This window comes from Chelon labrosus, assembly GCF_963514085.1.
Source record: "Chelon labrosus genome assembly, chromosome: 11".
NCBI lineage: Eukaryota > Metazoa > Chordata > Actinopteri > Mugiliformes > Mugilidae > Chelon > Chelon labrosus.
In genome coordinates, this window is record NC_140344.1 from 27,754,451 (window position 1) to 27,771,873 (window position 17,423).

A 17,423-nucleotide genomic window follows, 5' to 3' on the forward strand; every position below is an offset into this window, starting at 1 on the left:
AGAGGGCGAGGAAAGACGCCGGGAGACATCTGTCAGTAATTACAGTCGGAGAAGACGAGAAAAAGCTCAGTGACCAGAAAACATGGGCGCTACCGGGAGAGATTAAAGGCGTAGAGGTGAAGACGGAGGCCTGCGCCGAAGCTGAAACGACTCCGAGCCCCGAGTCCGAGTCTGAGGTCAAGGTCGTCGACACGACAACTTCCAGCGAGGACAACGACTTGACCTGGCGCTCTGGGAAGCTGGATCTGACCCAGGTGAGAGCACATGATCCTAGTCACTGAAGTTATGGTAGAATTAATCACATGTCTGTCTCTGATAGAGATTATTATTATCTTTATTTACAGCTCCCGCAGCATTTATTTGTACAGAAACAGAGAAGTAAAGTATTTTAAAAAAGGAGGCTATGGATAGTTAATTTACTCGAGTATCAGACTGTACACCGATCAGCCACAACATTATGACCACTGACAGGAGAAGTGAATAACATTGACCATCTTGACAGTTCAGTGTTCTGCTGGGAAACTTCTGGACCTGGCATTCATTGGTGTGGATGTTACTTAGACATGTAGCACCCACCTAGACCAGACCAGACACCCCCACCCCATAGCAATGACACTGACACAGACACACACACAAAAACACTTTAGGAACAACTAAAAAAAACATGAAGAACAGCACAAGGTGTTGACCTGGCCTCCAAATTCACTAGATCCCAAACTGATCAAGTATCTGTGGGATGATCCACAGAGGCCCCTCCCCTCAAAGACACCACAGGACACCCTCAGAAGGCCCATGTCCATTCTCTGATGAGTCACCACAAGGGAGACCCGCACAATATTAGGAAGGTGGTCATAATGTTATGCCTGATTGGTGTATGTTTTCTGTGTTTTTGTCTCCCTTACAAAAGCAAGGTTCTTAATATACTCTTCCTGGTAAAATAAAGATGAAAATGACTGAGTTAATTTGCTGTGTGACAAACTGTAATTACTAAATATGGCATAACAAAACCAAGTACCTGGAGAGAACCCACGCAGACACAGGGAGAACATGCAAACTCCACACAGAAAGGTACCCGTCGGCCGATGGATTAGAACCCAGAACCTTCTGGCTGTGAGGCATCAGTGTTGTCGATAGTGCAGCAACAGAGACGTGTTGATCAGAACAACTTCTAACTGAAACACCTTGCGTTGTTGGACTCCAGGTCAGAGCCGTCCAGACGAGACTCAACGAATCCTTCTTCTTCAAGACGAAAGGAGAGGGACGGTCGCCGAGGCCGGAGTCACCGCTGATGAAACTCACTCAGGGCAGAAGCATCAAAACCAGGAAGAGGTCGTGAGTGGCTGCCGCTGCGTCACCTTTACCAAGCACTAGTTCAGTGTTTTAGTAGCTCGAGTTAAAGAACTTTGTCTGTCAGATTAGTACTATAGTGAATAATAGTGAAACATCTTTAAACAGAAATGTGTGCAGAGATAAACGTCTATGAGACAGAGTGTAGATAGTTATGATGAATGTTAGCAAAAATAAATCTTCACTAATCCAACATGAACTTCTGGGATAGAAAAACTATTTTCTTCTGACTTTTTTTGAAAGTTGTTGTTTTCGAGTTAACTTTTCCGTCATGTTTGTTTCATTTAAGGTTTAAAGTTTGAAGTTTTTCCTTAAAATATGTTTTTATTTCACAGAGGTATCAATCTGAAGTTTGTAGCTTTGTTCTGTCTGTATGAGAAACAGCCTTTTTATCCATTAAAGTTTATTTATTATAAAGGTCTTATGAGTATTAACACAACACCACAGTCCTGCATCCAGTTTTATTAATTCAATCTTTATGGAAATATATAAGTTTCTATGTGACACACAAAAACATTTACCTTTGTCCACGTTAGTTTATTCTGACTATATTATTGTCTATGAAGCAAAGAAGCAGCTCTCCCCCTTAAACAATAACTGCAGTGAAGTAAATCTGCCCTTGGTGACTTTCTCTCTGCTTCATTCATCTTCCTTTGTCTTTATTTCTCAGCAGTACATTTTAATCTGGAGTTTATGTGATAAAATAGCATGTTGAACCATCCATGCATGGGCAGCAAAGGGGCTCAGACATCCCAGACGCATCAGAAATAGAAGTTTTAATACATTTAAAAGGTGGATCCCAGCTGGAGAACAACAGCCTAGTTGTGCCTGAAGAGCTTGATCCCCATCCAGCTCCAGAGGTGGAAGAAGACGTAGACGGGGATGGTGACCGGCAGCAGCAGGCTGTAGAAGCACAGACTGCTGCTGCTGGTGCAGCCTTGAGGGAAGTTCTCGTCCACGGCGGCGGAGTAGAACAAGCCAAAGAGGGACACTATCGGGACGAGTCCCACCATCACCGACAGGGAGAACATGCTTCCTCCGGTTTAACGTACTGCTGGTTTAAATAAATAGGAGGCGATCTATTACACGTAGTAAGCTACAGCTGCAGGAGTGGCGCTCAGAGCGACGGTGTTACAGGTGATATCCAAAGCCTCTGTCTTACTCAGTTCAGTTCATTTACCAGAGTCTGGGTTTGAGCGGGTCAGCTGAAGAGGCTGTGGTGGAGGTTCTATTCTTGCTGCGGTGCGCCCGAAGTACCTGCGCCTTTCTGCAGGAGTCTGGCTTCCTGAGGGATCATGTTGGGGATGCCGTCGACGATGGGATAGGCGATGCCGAGCTCCTCGTTGATCAGCTCATTGGTCTTAGCCTCGTACCTGGGGAGGGACAACGTGACGCAACCTTTTAGGACGGCGCTCTACATGAGTTTGACAACACATCCTAAGACGCATTTGTGGAGTGGACTTTTTTTTGTGTTTATGTTTTTGTAAATTTAAAAAATAACACCGATCTGGCATAACATTATGACCACCTTCCTAATATTGTGCAGGTCTCCCTTGTTCCTAAAGTGTTTTTGTGTGTGTGTGTGTGTCAGGCTGCTGCCACCAAGGAGTGTCATTGCTATGGGGTGGGGGTGCCTGGTCTGGTCTAGGTGGGTGCTACATGTCTAAGTAACATCCACACCAATGAATGCCAGGTCCAGAAGTTTCCCAGCAGAACACTGAACTGTCACAAGATGGTTTAAATGTTATTTACTTCTCCTGTCAGTGGTCATAATGTTGTGGCTGATCGGTGTACAGCAAAGTACTTCAAAGAGATGAAAACCTTAATAAACATATTTGCTATCATTCCCTAAAAGAAGCAACACGGCTTGTTGTGAGAGTCTTGTCACCTCAGCGGCTTCTTGGACAGAGGACAAACCAGGAAGTCCAGCAGGGACGCGTCAAAGGGCGGCTGCTCTTCGTCCTTCACGTCCGTAAAGCTCCTCGCAGGCGCCGAGGCGGGACTCAACCTCCGCAGAAACGCTCCGTGTCTCACATAACGATCAACGAGAACCGTTTCTGTCACCAGTCTGCTCAAAACATTCTTAAACATGACCAAAAAAACACAAAAAACGAGCTCAAACCGCTCAACAAGCTCGCCTTAATCTCCAACCGGAAGTATCAGAATCAGTGTGACACAAATACCAGACAACTTCCGGTTAGCCGCTCGCCAAAGGTTCCGCTTGTTTAGCGTTCTTCTCATTAACTACTAAAAACTACTTAAAAATAACACTTTAACTGATTTTAACATTTTAAAAGTTTCACATATAAGATGTTATATATTATTAATCTCAAAATCGTTAATTTAATTGTAAAAATGCTTGTTTCCACTTTAGCCCGCATGGGGGCAGCATTGTACCGTTTAGCCTTGACTGGAACTGGAACCAAAGACGTGAAAAAAAATAAAATAATATATATATATAAAAATACTCATGAATACTTTGTTCAGCTTGACTACACTCAACACCTAATTGCTCAGTCTATTTCTTTTCTTAATTTAATCTTTTCATAAGAGTTTTGCAGCCAGTTTCATGCAGAATAATAAAGATCACAGATATTAGTTGGACCGAGCAGAAGAAACGAATGCAGACCCACACACCGTCTGTGGATTTTTCACAACAGTTGCTGTTTGTGCTGTGGTTTCATTTGAGCCACACAGACGTCCCGGACATGATTTCCCAGCAGGTTTATAGCTATACAATATTAAATATTGTCTGAGAGCCCGGTGCCAGCAGAGCCGTGTGCATTCCCTCATCCATATGGCTGCAGATATTGCTCTGAGACTTTCTTGGCAGGGACCCAACTAGTTTTAAAACTGCTTCTAGCTGTAATATATCCCGCTGCTCGATACATGACAGACCGGCTAATAAAGTATTTTCCCTCTCCTTCCTTTCCAGCCTTGAACACGGCACTTGTAGCACAACAGCCTGTTCACCTTCTTCTTTCTTTGTGCTTTCTCATGAGGTATCCATCATCTGTGACATGTTCCACACAGCACGCCGAGGCTGGAATAATACAGAGAGAGGTCAACATACGCTGGAGACAGAAAGCATCACAAAAAGATTGAGTGCCTGGCCTGGATGGTTGTTACGCAAGGAAACTAAAAGAGTGAGGTTAAAAAAAATAACATCTCTGTGCGTCTGTGTTTCCTGCAGATCAAAATTCAACATTTATCTTGGCTGCTCGGTGCACACGGAGGAACGTCAGCCAGCTGCTGAAAATCCTAATTCTCTGATGTAATTTAACACAACATTGCTCTTGAATGAGATGTCAGGATGGGACGTTATCCACGCAGAGGAAGATGAGATGGGATAACTCTGCTTTACATTCCCTTTGAGGCAAATGACCGAGAAATTAAAACAAAAAAAAGATCACAGTGATATTTGAAATGACACAAATTGCTGAAAAACAACCTCGTAACGTAATCCTGGCAAATAGAAACTGTTCAATATCTTTTTTTTGTGTGTGCGTCACAACATTTATTGGAGAAGTATGAAGGTGCGAGACAGGAGAAAGGTACAATAACACACACTGTCCAGTAACTTAAACACTTTAAACTAATGTGTAAAAAGGTTGCATGCACATAGAGCCCATGGTCGATGTTGTACGTCCCGTAGCAGGGGCACAGAGGTGCTGGGTGGAGGGAGGAGAGGTCCCTCAGTGAGTTGACATGAGGAGGAATACTTTTACTAAATCATGTCACTGGGAGGGAGGCGCTCAGAAAAGTTAATAAGTGATCTCCTGTCTGAGTGGAAATTATCCAGGGAGCCTCTAAGAGAGCATTTAAATTTCTCCTACTTTGGAAAAGACATGACATGAGTTTAAAGGATGGAGGCTGGTGATACTTAGAGCATCTATCCATCTAGAACAGGAGACATCATCTACGATCAGTTAAGGAAGTAAAAGCTTTTGTATTAGCTTTAGGAACAACTAAAAAAAATAAATAAATCACTAGATCCCAAACTGATCAAGTATCTGTGGGATGATCCACAGAGCCCCCTTCCCTCAAAGCCCCCCCCACTAACAACATTGTGTTGCCAGACACCACAGGACACCCTCAGAAGGCCCATGTCCATTCTCTGATGAGTCACCACAAGGGAGACCTACACAATATTAGGTCATAATGTTATGGCTGATTAGTGTATAGCGCAAACTAGTCTTTTTAAGACTAAAAACAAGCAGATTTATATTGAAACAAGGAACATATGAACAGTTTACTCAATAGCAATCGTTGCTCTGTGGACATGTGCAGTGTCTGTGCTGTGTTGTAAGACTAACAATAAATCAATTATCTGTTTTTAACACGCTTGAAATAAGACATTCTAACTTTGACAAAGCGGTGGTTGCACGCATCTGTGTTCATCTAAAAAAGAAGAATCATGCTGGGAGACAGAAAACAAGCATATCACGCCTTGATTTAAGATCTCCTCATAGTTCGACTACATTTTGTTCCTGCGGTGCAGCCAGCAGCTCAGACTTGGCAGCTCCGTCCTCAGGCCTCTGCCAGGGTTGTTACAACACTAATAACGTCTAAGCTTTCTGGGCTGGGACACCGTCTCTCACAGTCTCAACACACACCAGCAACGTTGCTCCAAACTGCGTCGACGCAGAGGACGTTCAAGGCCCCGTCCCAGACTGTGTTAGATTTTCCTCCAGTGGTGTTTATTTGCTGTTTTGCATCCAGGAGCTCATCATCAGAGACAGTGAAGAGATGCACAACCTCCCAGCAGCCTCTTTTCAAGCTTCTCTGTTGCTCCCTGCAAAAAGGAAGAGAGGGGAGCGGTTGGAAGGCCTCGATGCAGGGAGGGGAGCGTCTCATTGCCGAGCCCCACTCCTCTCCTCTCCTTGACGGAGCTTTCATCCGGGCCCACGCTGACCTTTGTGTGACGACTGTTTTTCAGGTTTTGCTCTCGAGGAGCAGAGAGCGGCGTCAGACTCGTCAGAGCTTTCGGATGAGATGTTTGACGCTTCTTTTGTTCCTCACAGTCACCCCCACCCTCCTCCTCCAAGCAGCCTCCACGGTGCATGCGCAGAATCGTGCAGGTTCCACAGTGATGGAGGGAAAAGGCTGCACACCTTCAAACTAGACTTTCGCTGCATAATGGAGCAGCTCCCCTCGTCAGTCTAATTATCACTGACCCATATGGCAAGTCTATGGTAATGCCAAACTCTCCTCCTCCTCCCCCGGTTTCCACCATATTAATAAAATAAAAGCCTTAATTTTTGCCTCTAAATTTCAAATTTCATCACTGCTCTGCATGCAGAATTAAAATTGAAATAAAAAGTTAATGAATTTCATGAAAGTGCAATATCAATTACATTTATCTTCAGTCGTATCTGGGTCAATTGTGGACAGGTCAGGTTTGGTGTAATAAACTCTGTGGAGCACTTGGAGCAATGAGGCTCAGTTAAACACCAGAGGAATTCAGAAAAGGTGCAGCTGCATCAAATCTTCCCCATGAACGGCTCATTTATCTGCAGCACCAGGTCATAGAAATAAGAGACCTGGCCCTTCTCGCTAAAAACTAAACTCTAGAATCTGTTGTAGCCGGTGTGAAAAGACGGTTCCTGCTAATATAGGAGTCGATAGTGAGGAGGGGGAAGGCGCTTGCAATATATTTATAATGTGTGAGTTCATTGCATTATGGCTCAAACGGTCTCAGGACTCAGCACGGCTGGAGTTATGTTTGCCAAACTGCAATTTATGAACTGAATTTCAAAGTTCACCACTGCTCTGCACGCAGAGTTAAAATGGAAATAAAAAGTTAATGGAACGTGCTCTAGAAAATCAGCATTCAGCGTCATCCTGAGTCTGATCGTTGGCTTCTTGAGCTCATGTTTTATCCAAATAGAAACAGAAGATTAGAAACTTTTTTATTTTTACTTCCTTCCAGGAGAGTTTTCATTTCAATGTTGTTTACTTCTATCTTCAACCGTTTCTGGGTAAATTGTAGAAAGCTTAGGCTCTAATAAACTCCGTGGAGTACTTGGAGTAATGAGGAGGAGGAGAGTCAGTCAGAAAAGGTGCAGTTGCATCAAATCTTCCTCATGAACGGCTCATTTATCTGCAGCATCAGGTCATAGAAGTAAGAGACCTGGCCCTTCTTGCTAAAAACTATAATCTAGAATCTGTTGTAACCGGTGTGAAAAGACGGTTCCTGCTAATTCAGGAGTGGGTAGTGAGGAGGGGGGAGGCGTTTGCAATATAGTGAGTTCATTGCATTATGGCTCAAATGGCCTCAGGACTCAGCACGGCTGGAGTTATGTTTGCCAAACTGCAATTTATGAACTGAATTTCAAAGTTCACCACTGCTCTGCACACAGAATTAAAATGGAAATAAGAAGTTAATGTAACGTGCTCTAGTTACTTCCTTCCAGGAGAGTTTTCATTTCAATGTCGATTACTTTTATCTTCAAGTGTTTCTGGGTAAATTGTAGAAAGCTTAGGTTTGGCTCTAATAAACTCTCTGCAGTACTTGGAGTAATGAGGAGGAGGAATTCAGCTCAGAATCGGCCAGAAAATGTGCAGCTCATCTATCTGCAGCACCAGGTCATAGAAATAAGAGACTTGGCTCTTAGCTAGCGAGTCAGCACCAAACTACATGATCTGTCCTGTAAATATCTGCAAAAGAGCCGCTCACGTACAAGTCCAAACAAAACTGAAATGTAGAATCTGTTCCAGCTGGTGTGAAAAGACGGTTACTGCAAATATAGGAGTCAATAGTGCAATGTGAGTTCGCTGCATTATGGATAATACAAAAAAAAAAAAAAACCCGGCCTCAGGACTCGGCCGGCTGGAGTTCTGTTTGCCAAACTGCAGCGATTAACTGAATTTCAAAAATTCTCCCACTGCTCTGCACACAGAATTAAAATGAATAATGTTAGTGCTCTCTGGTTCCCTGTGCACGACCTGCAGGAGCTGATTCTGCAAAATAAAAGACAAAAAATGAGAGAGAGAGAGAGAGAGAATCTTTTTTTTTGTAGGAAAATGAGAATTCAGTGTCATCTGGAGTCAGATGGTTGGCTTGCTGAGCTCAGGTTTCATCCAATTAGAAACAGAAGATTAGGCCCGTCTTCTTTTTATTTCCTGCCAGGAGAGCTTTCATTTCCAGGCTGAAATTATTGCTGACGTTGCATCTGCTGCCTAATCTGATAATCAGATCCCCCGTGGACATCATCCTTCTCCTCTGGCTTCCTCGTCTCCCCCGTGGATCCTCAATCCTCTTCCTTCTCTCCGTTTGCCCTTCCCATCGTCTTTCCGGCGTTTTCTCCTCTGCCGCCGTGACAAAGCTGAGCTCGTGCTAATTGTGCCTGACTGATGCACGGGCGTGGGGCCGGTGAAGCCCCGCCTCTCAACTGGGGCCTCTGTGGTCACCCGGCCACCGTGCCGACGACCATTCAGTTGGGCCTCACCAGTTGCTCTGCAGAAGCCCGAGCATCGTCAGCGCTCCTCCCTTCCAGGCTTCAATCACTCAGCTCAGGTCTGGGTGTGCGTTCACGGCTCGTTGGAGGCTCTCAGACTTGTTTACGAGGTCTTCATGGTAACCCCCCCGCCCCCCAAACAAGGCCAACGCAGGGCTCCAGCTTTTATGGCACTCATCTGTGAAAATGCTTTATAGCTCACAGAGGGAGCGTAAAGATGTTTTGATGCACGGGCGTTACTGTAACGCTGTAAGAAGGCACTGCGTTAAAGGACGGATCCCTCTTTAGTGAAGACGAATCCTCTCTGTAATGGTCTCTAATAAAAGATGGGAGGAGGAGGAGGAGGAGGAGGAGTGGGAGGAGGAGGAAGAGGAAGTCCGAGCTACTCTTCAGCGGCTAACGAGAGAGTCGCACGTTGCCTGGAGGTGATAATTAGCGTACCCCTCTGAGGCTGGGGAGGCCCCCACCCGTGACCCCGAGTTTATCGGCACTACAGAGAACAAACCGCTCCTCTGAGGGTTCATTATTTTCTCTTTGGTCTCTGGTGTTTTCCCCAGAGAGTTTTCTATCTTGTGAAATCTTCCCCGAGCCTCTAGACCGTCACGAAATACTGAAACGTTCATTCATTCGTCCACTTTCTGCCGTCCCGTGAAGGCTGGAGCCCATCCCAGATGTCAGAGAGGCAGACAACCATTCACACTCACAGCCAATTTAGAATCACCAATGAACCTAACCAGCATGTGTTTGGACGGTGGGAGGAAGCTGGAGAACCTGGAGAGAACCCACGCAGACACAGGGAGAACATACAAACTCCACACAGAAAGGAACCAGTGGGCCTGGATTAGAACCCAGAACCTTCTGGCTGTGAGGCATCAGCGCTAACCACCACGCCACTGAAACCCAGGATGGTGACATTTCTTTCAGGGACAGCGGCTCTGAAGCAAAAATGACTCCTACGTACATTCTGGGAATTTCAAAAAAAGGTAAGTGAGCGACCTTAAAGCAGAGCAAGTTTAAAGTTGATGTAGTCTCAAATCTTTGGTGGGAGGTGGGAGGGGGGTTACATGTCAGCGGGGAAGTCTGAAGTCACGTTGCAGGAGGTCTCTCTAGCCAAGTCCCCGCTCTTTAAACTGAAATGAACCGACCTACAGCGTGGGTCTTTTCTGCGAAAGCTAAAAGGGCAAAAGAGACACTTTGACAAAGCTTTAAGAGAACGTCGGGTCCAGTCCAAGTAAATCCTCACGTCCAAGTCTCAAGAGGCTGGCGTATGCTAATTGCCAAGCCTCATACAGTATATGTGTGTGTAAAGCCTTAGTGGACCGGCCTTTGGTTGCCTAGGTAACCCTCCTGCATGTTTCCTAGTGATACATGCAGAGCCACTTCTCGTTTCACTTTTTTAAACATTTAACTTCTGTCCCCAAGAAGTTTCAGTCCCGTTCACACCTTGAGACCGGAGCCCCTGACAGATAATGGGCCGTTAGAGCACCGTTCATAGGGATAAGAGGACCGGGACACTCACCACCTCCCACCAGTCCCTTGGACCTGAAGAAGCTACCCGGATGAGCTGTGACACGTCTTCTCAAAGTCAATCAGCTGAGACAAATTCTTCAGATTTGGTAGCAGATCTCCTGGAGTTAACATCAGATCAGGAAGTAAGTTTGACTCTGAGAGGTTCCTAGACTTTCCTTTTTGGTCCATTTAGAGAGAAATCTCTACTGTTTCAGCTGTGAAACACATTAATGGCTTGCTGGACAAATATTCAAGCGTCCCTCCCAATGTGCAAAATGATATCTGTTACTAAATCCATTGAATAAAGCTCCAATGCTCCTTGAAATGTTAATCTGACAAGTAAATGAACATCACCAGACGCTCTGCTTTGTTTTCGTTTCTGACGATGTTCACTTTAATCTGCGACACGACGGAACGCGTGGAGCATAATGAGATTACTGTAAATCCATTATGTAAAATGTTTCGCCCCTTAGCACCTCAGGAGTCAAGAATCACACACACCATCCGCTTCTTTTCCCGTCTCCTGTTTTTTTTTTTTCGTGAACCGTGAGCTGTGTGCGTGCGCCGGCCCGTGTGCATGCAGATGAAGGCTTTTACCAGACGGTGGGAGAGTAAACAGCAGCATTACGAGGATTTATGTCAGCGGAGCTCAGCGTTCGCCTCATGCATGTTTCATGGCGGCAGACTTGGGGTTCAGCAGAGACGCTCGGGATGATGAGGCCCGAGCTCCTGTTCAGAGGCCTGCATCTGTTTAAAGCTGATCTAAAGTTTAGTAGACGCAGATGAATGAGGCCTCAACTGTTTTAGACTCGACGCTGGTTGGATGGAATGTGGATTGATACCTGCAGAGGCTTGAGACTGTGAGACATCTTTTCTTTCTTTATAGACTTTTGCAGTATGCACCGATCAGCCATAACATTATGACCACCTGACTCCAAAACAGTTGTGACTCATCAGAGAATGGACATGGGCCTTCTGAGGGTGTCCTGTGGTGTCTGGCAACACAATGTTGTTAGTGGGGGGGGGGCTTTGAGGGGAGGGGCCTCTGTGGATCATCCCACAGATACTTGATCAGTTTGGGATCTAGTGAATTTGGAGGCCAGGTCAACACCTTGTGCTGTTCTTCATGTTTTTTTTTTAGTTGTTCCTAAAGTGTTTTTGTGTGTGTGTCTGTGTCAGGCTGTATCCTGCTGGGGATGGCTGCTGCCATCAAGGAGTGTCATTGCTATGGGGTGGGGGTGCCTGGTCTGGTCTAGGTGGGTGCTACATGTCTAAGTAACATCCACACCAATGAATGCCAGGTCCAGAAGTTTCCCAGCAGAACATTGAACTGTCACAAGATGGTCAATGTTATTTACTTCTCCTGTCAGTGGTCATAATGTTGTGGCTGATTGGTGTACATAGTCATTTTTTTGTATTTAAAAATGTATGCATTTATGAATTGTTATTTATCAAAATGAATGAAATATTTGCTTTTATTCAGTTTCCAGTGAAGATCTAAACATTTTTGTAGAACCATTGTTTTAAGTACAAACGTCTCAAAGGGTTTGTCCATCTCTATCTACAGTTAATTGTTGCTGTGAGGCATCACAGTGTCTGAATATTCATCATAAAAAGAAAAACAAGTCACACAGAGAGAGTGGGTTTTATTCTTTTTTTTTTTTACTATCATACTTACAGTATAAATATCTGGTTTAAATACACTAATAAAATAGCTTGGACATTGTCATGAGTCGATAAAGTAACAGCTTCCCAAAAATTGAGATACTTTTAAAATTTTCAGGATCTACAAACCTGAGCCACAAAAAGAAATAATAATAATAATAACGAAGAAGAGAAGGATGACAGGAGGTTTAGAAACCGATGCTACACAGTAGCCGATAGAAGACGCACAGCTCCAGTCCTCCACAAGTTACCACTGCACTCAGAAGTTTCCATTTGCAGTCATAAAGCGGTGGTGAGTTCATCATGTTTTTGTGTTGAATCGTTGACTGTTGGAGGACGGGGAGCCGGTCAGGCTGGAGAGCAAATTTAATCAAAAAGGACTGTCACTGTAGAGTAAATAATTTAGCAGTAGTTTAGGAAAGTGTCCAATCAGCAAAAGCTATATTTACCCTCACACGAAGCACAGATCTGCACACTTAACGCCCGTACATTATAATAAATGTCACATATTTCTGTGCAGGCAGTGGGACATTTCAAGCACAAACGAATTAAGATTTAAACACGCAGAGAAATTATTAATGATGAAAGGTGTGATAAGAATTTCTCTGCAGTCTCCTGTTGCTGGAGCTGTCCCGACGCAAGCTCAAAACTGAGGCACAAGTTAAAACCATAGACTGAACATAAATATGGACAATGCGTCCTCACTAGTGATGTGTCATGCGCAAAAGACACAGGCTCCCCACTACTTTTTTCCCCTTTTGCTCGTTCATCTCTGCTCGTGTGAGGACGGGGGGCAGAACTTTGTTTTGGTGAAAGCAGATAGGGGGAGTAAGACAGCAGACAGTGATGAACAGCCCGTCAAAGCTGAGGCATCTGATTTTTCTCTAGTCTCCACTTCCTTGCATTGGCCAAACTGATTCCTGGGGATACGGGCGACGCCTTCTTGCGACTTTGGAGCCAGAGTTTGATCAGTAGGGCTCAGAGAGTGGAGTCGATATTGATGCCCCGCCCACACTTCCTCCAGACTCACTCATGTTTTCGTTTAATTAATACTACGCTCTGCTCTACCTCCACCAGTTACAAGGAAATGTTGGATTATACACTGGACTTATTTTTATTTTTTTTATTTAGTTTTTACAACTCTCACGGTCCTACAGGATGCTTTACGGAGCGGTTGGCATGGCAACTCATAATCGCCGTTATGTCACATCCTGTTTCTATAGCATCAAATAACTAAAACAAAATTTATCCGAAAGAACTGACACTTGAACATTCATCAACATTATATTAACTACCTAAAATGACAGAAACCATCTTTGAAAAAAAATTATTTGACGTGTGTTTTAGTGTATTTGTTTGTCCCAAGTCCCGCCCACTAACATGGAGGAGGCGGAGCTTATGACCTATACTGCAGGGAGCCACCAGGGGGAGCTCTACTTGCTTTGGCTTCACCTTTGAGGAGCTGTTCTGCCGTCCATCTTTATACAGTCTATAGTTAAAACTCAGTCAGACCCATGTATATATATAAAACTGATTGCATGTGTTTGGGTGCCAACTAGTGACAAAAAAGAAAAGTAGAAGAAGAGAGGGTACTCTTCTTCATTGGTGCAATTTCTTGCAAGCATCACTTAGCCGCTGATGTGGAGAAAAGTTTTACCTGCTCACGTTTCCCTTTGTTGAATTATTACCTGCATGAAAACACGTAAATCACAGCAAACTTAAACTTAAATAAGAAGTCAAACACACACACACACACACACACACTCCACAGTGTTTCTTATGACTCCAGGACTCAGACTTCAGATATCTCTCCTCAGACGCTCATTCGCTCCATCTCTGACGGATTATGTAACATCCACCCGTCGTGTTCAATCCACTGCTTCTATGTTACTCATCATCGTGATTCACCCTGTGTGGCGATGTCCTACATTTCCCACAGCGCACCATTTAACCACCCACTCTAACGGGGGGGAAGGTTGACCTTGTTGAAGCTGTGTGGGCGGAGAGAGAGTGGAATGTCAAACTGGGTCCCATTTCAGGGGCCGCCTCCTAAAAGGACGCACCCAGGCCTGAACCTGAACCTGAGATGAGACGACGGAGGATTCGTCAGCGTGTCACGGAGGAGAGCGAAGCTGCTGTTGAGAGCTTTAGTTCCAGGTCATCAGAACTATATTAAACTTTGGCCTTAGTTTAGTTTTGAAAGCTTTGTTTCCAAGGCTTCAGACTGTTTAACCCGCGTAGCACTGAGAGGAAACGAGTCCAAAATGTGGGAAGCAGTGTTAATGTTTTTGATTTAGTCAGGCGGTTTATACCTCGGCGCCAATTTGTCCCTGTAGCTATGGCGACAGCCCAGACCCTACGCAGACGCTAGCGTCATAGTTTAAGTGCACCTCCCCAGAAATGTAACAATGCGCCGCAGCGACGCAGACCGCAAGAGCTGTGATTGGTCCGCTTGGTAGCAGCATGTTTCCGCTTTAGTATTTCCGGCTGCTTCTCCATCTCCACAATTTCTGAATTGATTATTTTGCATCAATAAACATGGAACACATGGAGGAAAGGTTAACTGAGGAGGTTCGGAGACACAAACATTTGTACGAGTCGTCTTCAGCGAAATTTTGACAAAAGTTTCAGTCGCCATTGTTGAAAGTGAAGCAGGAAGTAGAAACAAAAATTAAGAAATTAACCCCTAAATTACATTTTGTCAAACTGTTTTATATGTCGTCTCTGGACAAAATAGCAATCATTATCTATTATTATTCTCGCTTTAGACCAATTTAATTTGAATCCACATCTACATATCTCTTTCCTGCTGTGCTGTCCTTGATCATTTATACGTTTGGATCAGACATTATAGAGAGATAAAAGGAGGGTAGCATGCACAAGAAGGATTCATTCCAGGAACTTGGACACTGTTTAAATATGTGTCAGAAGGCAATATCTTCATGTAGCGCAAAACTGCAAATTTTAAAGTACTTAGATGAGCCTTCTTTAAAGGGGAATTACCGTTTTTTACAACCTGGACCTTATTTCTGGCATAAAATATGATTGTTTACTCACCCATATAACTTTCGTGTCATTTTAGTCCTATTTGGATCCAGTGGAGCGCCATGTATATCCATATAGTGGGAGTGACTGGGGCACCGAAACGCAGCCTCTAAATAACACATTATCTGCCGCGAAACTCGTTCATTTCACCAATATTTTGTTATGATATGCTAGTGCTATTCCCCGTTGAGTCTGGAGTTACCTGTTATCTATTCGCGGCAGATAATGCGTTATTTAGAGGCTGTGTTTCGGTGCCCCAGTCACTCCCACTCTATGGATATACATGGCGCTCCGCTGGATTTAAATATCTTCCGAAGGACTAAAAATGACAGCAAAGGCTGCATCAATATCAGAGTGATGATTCCTTCAAATGTCGTATTCTTCCACCTAATTTGTAGCCACGGGGCTAGTAGCAGCTTGCTAGTTTCGCTCGGTTAATGCTAAGATAGACATACGGCCCAGTCTGCCGGTATGAAGAGATCTTGTATTCTAAATGTCCAACAGTTGAATATCGTCTCATTAAGTAACATTCTGGTCCCGTCTCGTCTTGTTAACAGATAAAGACACAAATTTTCTCGTAGTTTTCATCGTCAGATATTAGTTTTAGCTCGTCAATAAACGGTGGTTGACAAATATTTTTTGTCTTCGTTAATGAAATTAAAACTGGTGGGAAGTAATCTCTTATTGTACGGTAGCTGGGTTCACCATAACTTTAAGCCAGATTTAAGGTTCAGCACAAGATCTAAATGCTGTAAGTAGTTCCAAGGTGCTGCGCAAAACCAATTCACTTAAAAGTTAATGGAAAATAAAAGCCGTAGGACTTAAGCTTGTCCGTCATACTGTGGGGGGGTAATAAGAGCAGCTTACATGCCACGATGAAGAACATGTTCGGGCCTGCGATGAAGACGAGCACCCCTTTTCAAACCTTTTCATTTTTGAAATTCAAAAAGAGGAATTCGAAAGAGGACGGCCCTGAAATGGTAAATATTTGAGCTCCCGTGCACATTCATCTCACACCCACACAGGCATTTTCAATTACTCTGCTCGATTAGACCTCATCTCAGGACTGTGTGGGAGTTAACATCTACGCGCTGTGTTAAACTGATGTTCGGCTCTATCGTGCCTTCTACGGTAAGACGTGTGAAGCTTTCGGTCGCCTTGCTCGTCTCTTTGAGGACTCAAGGTCTCTGCTGATCTGCTGATGCTGACGATCGATTGATTCCTTCGAGCTGAAACCACAAACTAAAAGAAACAAGAAAAATGAAAGCGCTGGGGAGATTTAAAACTAAAATCGGGGTGCAGAAAATATAACTGAACACCTAAATGGATAAATCTGAAATGCTTCTTTAAATACCCTGAACATTGCACAGAGTTTGGTTAGAGGCTAGTCCACAGCTTCTTATGCAAGTGGAGTTTGTCTGGGAGTACTTTTGAAATCCTGGCTGCTGCTGCTGCTGCTGCAGGTCTGATGTGCTTTCCTTGAAATCAGACCAATCTTTGAGGTGTGCTTCATCTTCTCCAGCGCCAACTGTTGCCACATCACTTTCACTCTTTCGCCCGGGGTGTTACAAGAGATTGCAGGAAGTCTGAAAGCTTCTTTTCTGGGATGAATCTCCCACGAATGTGGCGCCTGCCAGTGCGATCGGCGGCTCCGCTTCTGATCCAATTAATTCAGAGCGCACTCTGTAACTTCTGAGGGATAAGAGTTTCCATCGGGATGCCAGTTTGAATCACTCTGTGGTTATTCCCTCTGTCCTGCCTGCGCTCCCAGTCGATCCTGTCTTATATAATCTAGGGGAACAAATCGTCCGCTTTGCTTTGTAACACATCTTGAGTTTTGTCCGGAAGGTGTGCAGTCACTCACCTTAACGCCTGTCCGTCTGCACACAGACACACCAGAACCATGGTTTTATGGCGACAGAGTGATGAGAGTGAAGGTCCATCTTAAACTAAAAATGCGTCACAGCCTTGCTCCTGCAATTACCAGGCTGCTTACGCGATTTCACAAGCCTGTCCCGTGGAACAAGCCGCTATATTTCTCATTTCCGTTGCGGCGTGGGAGGTTTTAAGAGCCCTGCTCCATCTGTGAGTGTCTCTTCTCTCAGGTTGTTGGTTATAAAACGGTTAGTAGGTTCCTGATGGCCCGTGTCTGATTGAAGCACATCATTTCCTGTGCAGATCCTCGTTAAAAATAAGTCCAGTAACGAAACTTTGGATACTTAGTTTGCTTTGTTCAGCGTGTTAGTCGACGTCTAACAGGACTGAGACTCGTTTTATGTGCAGCAGAACTGGAGGATGCGACGGTCCAGCCCGGATCTGGGCCCTTTTGGTTTTATCGATTCAAAGTCCTCCTCGCAACGACAAAGGCGCTCCAGCTGCTGAGAGGCGTCGCTGGGT

General features: G+C 44.5%; 2 protein-coding genes across 2 annotated transcripts; both read right to left on the reverse strand.

Annotated features, from left to right (window-relative positions):
* Positions 1-1,794: 1,794 nt before the first annotated feature.
* LOC311496067 (phosphatidylinositol N-acetylglucosaminyltransferase subunit Y-like) lies at positions 1,795-2,378 on the reverse strand (the record flags this gene model as incomplete). Its single annotated transcript, XM_084555807.1, has 1 exon — positions 1,795-2,378. One exon carries the CDS (start codon positions 2,376-2,378, stop codon positions 2,166-2,168), a length of 213 nt encoding a protein of 70 aa, XP_084411933.1. The 3' UTR covers positions 1,795-2,165.
* A 197-nt stretch (positions 2,379-2,575) lies between these two features.
* Positions 2,576-3,503, reverse strand: pyurf (PIGY upstream open reading frame; the record flags this gene model as incomplete). Its single annotated transcript, XM_084555806.1, has 2 exons — positions 3,236-3,503; positions 2,576-2,720 (listed from the first exon to the last, which is right to left on the reverse strand). Exons 1-2 carry the CDS (start codon positions 3,436-3,438, stop codon positions 2,576-2,578), a joined length of 348 nt encoding a protein of 115 aa, XP_084411932.1. The 5' UTR covers positions 3,439-3,503.
* Between the last annotated feature and the right edge of the window lie 13,920 nt (positions 3,504-17,423).